Source organism: Lipotes vexillifer, unplaced genomic scaffold (assembly GCF_000442215.2).
Source record: "Lipotes vexillifer unplaced genomic scaffold, Lipotes_vexillifer_v1.1 scaffold240, whole genome shotgun sequence".
NCBI lineage: Eukaryota > Metazoa > Chordata > Mammalia > Artiodactyla > Lipotidae > Lipotes > Lipotes vexillifer.
In genome coordinates, this window is record NW_006797481.1 from 5,237,589 (window position 1) to 5,241,835 (window position 4,247).

Consider the following 4,247-nt stretch of genomic DNA (forward strand, 5'->3'; position numbering starts at 1 on the left):
GCCCGAGCGGGAAGATGGACTCCCAGGCGTAGGGGGGCGGACGCGCTCCGGGAGCCGGGAGCCACAGAAGGCTGCTCCTGCGCGCGTCCTCCCCCACGGCTGGCGCACCGCACCCCAGCCCAGCCGCACTCACGCTCCCTCCCCTCCCCCCGCAAGACGTGCTCCTGTCGGCCGAGGTCAGCGGCGGGGACCGCCTGGACTGCGTGAAAGCCAGCGATCAGTGCTTGAAGGAGCAGAGCTGCAGCACCAAGTACCGCACGCTCAGGCAGTGCGTGGCGGGCAAGGAGACCAACTTCAGCTTGACATCGGGCCTGGAGGCCAAGGACGAGTGCCGCAGCGCCATGGAGGCCCTCAAACAGAAGTCGCTTTATAACTGCCGCTGCAAGCGGGGTATGAAGAAGGAGAAAAACTGTCTGCGCATCTACTGGAGCCTGTACCGGAGCCTGCAGGGTACGCGACTGGCCTCCTTCCCCTCCCCCAGCCGCTGAAGGCAGGCGGGTCCCTAGGCCCGGGGTCTGGCCGACCTCATCCTCCACTCACTTCTCCCCAGCTGCAGCATGAGGACCTTTCATTGGCCCCCAGGGACGTGGGCGGCTGGTGTTTGCTGCCGGTCTGGTTGTTGGAAAACCCGTGGGGGGGTGAAGGGACATCCCGGGGACCCCGCTGACCTCTTTGAAACTTGGTCAGAACACCGGAGTAGGAATCCGTTAAAGGCCTGGCTTCACAGAATGATTCAAAGGCTTGCACTGCATCTTGCTTGGATTTCCCCCCTCTCTTCTTTCCTTCTATCCATACTGACATAAGATAAAGAATTGAGAATGAAAGGTCCAGTAGAATCTATTCTATCTTTACCCGCCTCAAACCTAATCAAAGGCAGATGTGGGAAAAAAAATTTTTGTCATCTTACATTAGCTGAGTCTTAAACCAGCTGGTGTAGTTCAGCCTTGGTTAGTGCAGGGAGTGGCTCAGAGAGGGCAAGGTCTACTTGTCATAGCCATCCATTACAAGGGCAATGTTTTGGTCCTTGTGTGCCAGAGGTGGCTCATGTTTGTAAATCTAACTCAAACATTCAGTGCATTCATTCTCCACTGAGTCCGAGGCTCAAGATTTGTAATATACAGATTTGACCTCTCAGCTGCCACTTCCTCCAGAACCTATTAATGAAAACCTGTTTCAGAGCCTGAGTGTTTAATAACCAGGGTACCTGCTTTCTGACTGCATGCCATTTTTTGGGAGTCAGAAAAAGGGCCAGCTTTGGGGCCAGCTTTCTTCCATTAGCTCCTGGAGGCAAGCTGGGCTTGTGATGTCACTGGTTCCTTCCTCTCTGATTTCATTCCTTTGCAAAGAGTGGGAGAGTTTTCTGGCAAGATCAGGCTGGGTTGCTCTCCAATGTTTTCATGGCACTATGGGGAGAGCAAGGACAACAGAGGCAGAGGGAATGAAAAGAAATAACCAGAGCCAAATAGATGCATTTGAAATCTTTGAAAGTTTCAGCATCTTTTTGTTACACAATCATAACATAATTAGAATTCAGATTCAGTAACAAAAAACTGACTGAAATATGTCTATTTTCCAGATCTGAGCCCAATCTTTCTGTTGTTTTTAGGAAATGATCTGCTTGAAGATTCCCCATATGAACCAGTTAACAGCAGATTGTCTGATATATTCCGGGTAGTCCCATTCATACCAGGTAAGCAGATTTATACTTCCACTCTGATGCCTTTGCCTGCTTGAAATCTATTGGCTTACATTTTCTTTGGCTCTCAAGTAGTGCATAAGTAGATAGTTGAATGGCACAGTGTTTCTGGGAAATTAGAAATAGGATGATGATAATGAAGAGGCAGAATGCCTAGAGATGATTGTATGACTTGAAAGTAATTCTAAATGAAGTAATGTTGTGTGGTGGTTTGAGAGAGGTTGGAAGGAGGTGACTTTGTTGAATTTTTTTTTTCCACGTTAAAATATGATTGGCCAACTCTTGCAAAGGGAGTGCCACTTCTGTCTGTAGGTGGCAATCGTATTCCCTTCTTGCTGCATACTGTACACAGTTCCTCCTTGGAAATGGGATATGTTTAAATGATGCCACTTTACTTTACGAGACGCCTGAAGATAATCTTAGATTGTTGAAGAATTTTGGTTGGACTCACTTGTCTGCCTGTGATTTAAAAGATTAAGCTCAACCATTTGTTAACAGTTTTTTTTGTTTGTTTCTAATTTTTCCTGAGCAAGTGTGTACATATACAGGAGAATGTATTACTGACCTTTCAAAAGTGGTCTCAATTCCCGTAGTCTGTTTTGTCTCTCTTTGCAAATCTACATGTGGTTTGGAAATGACCTTAGTTTTCGAATTAAGTTTTTCATAACATCTGCATTCAGACAGCCCCATAAATAATGAGTAAGGCAGTGATTTCCCTTAATGACATACAGATTCCAGACTGATGTTGACTTTTTTTGTTTACAGTTAAGACTTTTTCTCAAGTATATATAGCCATCACAAATTGTATGTTTCTTGGTTAACCATGGTGGTTCACGTTGAATTTGTTTCTATGAGATATGGTGGTTTGGTACTGGTGAGAGTGTTCTGGTGTTCTAAATGTTTTATGTTTTCCTGCAGAAAGACATAGAACCAAGGAAGTATGTAAATACTGAAATTATGTGTGGGTGTATTATACACACATTCATTCATTCATTCACGGACATCCATTCTACATGCATTCTCGCCTTTGGGATTTTGGCACTGAGCCAGACAGATGTCATATCTGCCCTCGTGAATCTTAGAGGCAGCCAGCAACTGACATTTATTAAGCTCTTATTATGTTCCAGGTACTGTTTAAGATCTCTTCATCATTAACTTATGTAGTCATCATCAAGTGCATCTTAGATATTGTTATTTCCATTTTAGAGATGAGGTGATTGAGGCAGGGTGAACTTAGGAAACCAGCCCAAGATCACAGAGCTCCTAATTGGTGGAACGAGAATTTAAACCTATATTTGTTTGCAAGATTTTGTAACATCTGCCCCTTGCTACTCAGAATGTGGTCCTCAGACCAGCAGCTTGGACGTCACCTGGGAGTTTGTTAGAAGTGTGGAATCTCAGGCTCCATCCCAGAGCTACTGAATGAGAATTTGCGTTTTAAGAAGATCCCTGGGCTGGGTGCTTCATATGCACATGAAGCTTGAGAAGCACTCCTCTATATTATGCTTTTGGTTCAGAGGAAAAGTGTGTGTGTGTGTGTGTGTGTGTGTGGTCTGTTTCAGGATAAAATATAAGGGGACAAGTTTAGTATCAGAGGTGTTCATATATTATCCTGAATAATGCTGATAACTTCCACCACAAATCCCTATTAATGCTGTCTGTCCCTCTGGCCCAGCCAGGACAGTGGCTGAAGGCAGTGAAGCGGGGATGCACAGACAAGAGTATGTGACCCTGTGAGCTCTCATGGGAGCAGGTCAGTAGGAACTAGGATGGGGTGCCAGAAACCAACCTGGCTTTCCTAGCACCGTGAGGGGCAGTGCCTCTTGCTGGCTGCCTGCTCCACGGAAGCATTACTCCTCAGTCTTTGTACTGATGCCTGGAAGGATACAAACCTCCCCAGGGACAGTGAGAGTGAGGAAGTAGGTAAGGAGGAAGGTTCATTTGGGTTTTAATTTCAAAACTGTTATGAGATATAGGGCTGCAATAGACTCATTTCCCCCTCTCTGGGTCTCTCTTTTCCTGGTATAATGAGGCCATTGGAGTAAAAATCTCCAGTCCTAACAGCTCATGATTCTGAGGGAAGATTGCGGACACCTTCAGAATCCCTCCTCTGTGCTCCTACATTTGCTCTTTTCAATCCTTGCATTCATTCTCCACTTAAAGTGGAGGTACCACTGACTTGTCTGGATTTCTTTGATGAGTGTCAGAAATTCTTCCGCATGGACCAAGTCCCCCTCATTCATTTGTTTGGATCCCTCTCTCAAACTGGTGTCTCTTCATAGCAGATATGATCCTCAGTTTGTGAGACCCAGCCTACCGAGGTCCCAGAAGCCATAATGAATTACTCAGAGCCAGGAATGTCTTGTCTAGAGCTACATTTTATATCTCAAGGGCGTTGGATTTAGGTTCCAGCTGTAATGAGCTTTGACCTCTGACAGTGACTGTGTTCCGTAAGTGGGTATAGGAAAGCCAAATGGAGCCTTGAGAGGTTTTAAGTCATTGAGGAATGCATATTATCCCGTTTGGCATTTGTAGGATGGAGAGGGAAAGA

General features: G+C 45.8%; 1 protein-coding gene across 2 annotated transcripts in view; it reads left to right on the forward strand.

Annotated features, from left to right (window-relative positions):
• The window catches only part of GFRA1 (GDNF family receptor alpha 1), a 211,820-nt gene that overhangs the window by 2,623 nt on the left and 204,950 nt on the right, over nucleotides 1-4,247 (forward strand). For both annotated transcript variants that reach the window (XM_007469604.1, XM_007469605.1), the window contains 2 exons: nucleotides 157-450; nucleotides 1,607-1,690. In XM_007469604.1, the coding sequence (XP_007469666.1) occupies nucleotides 157-450; nucleotides 1,607-1,690 (378 nt within the window). The remainder of the gene's footprint in view (nucleotides 1-156; nucleotides 451-1,606; nucleotides 1,691-4,247) is intronic.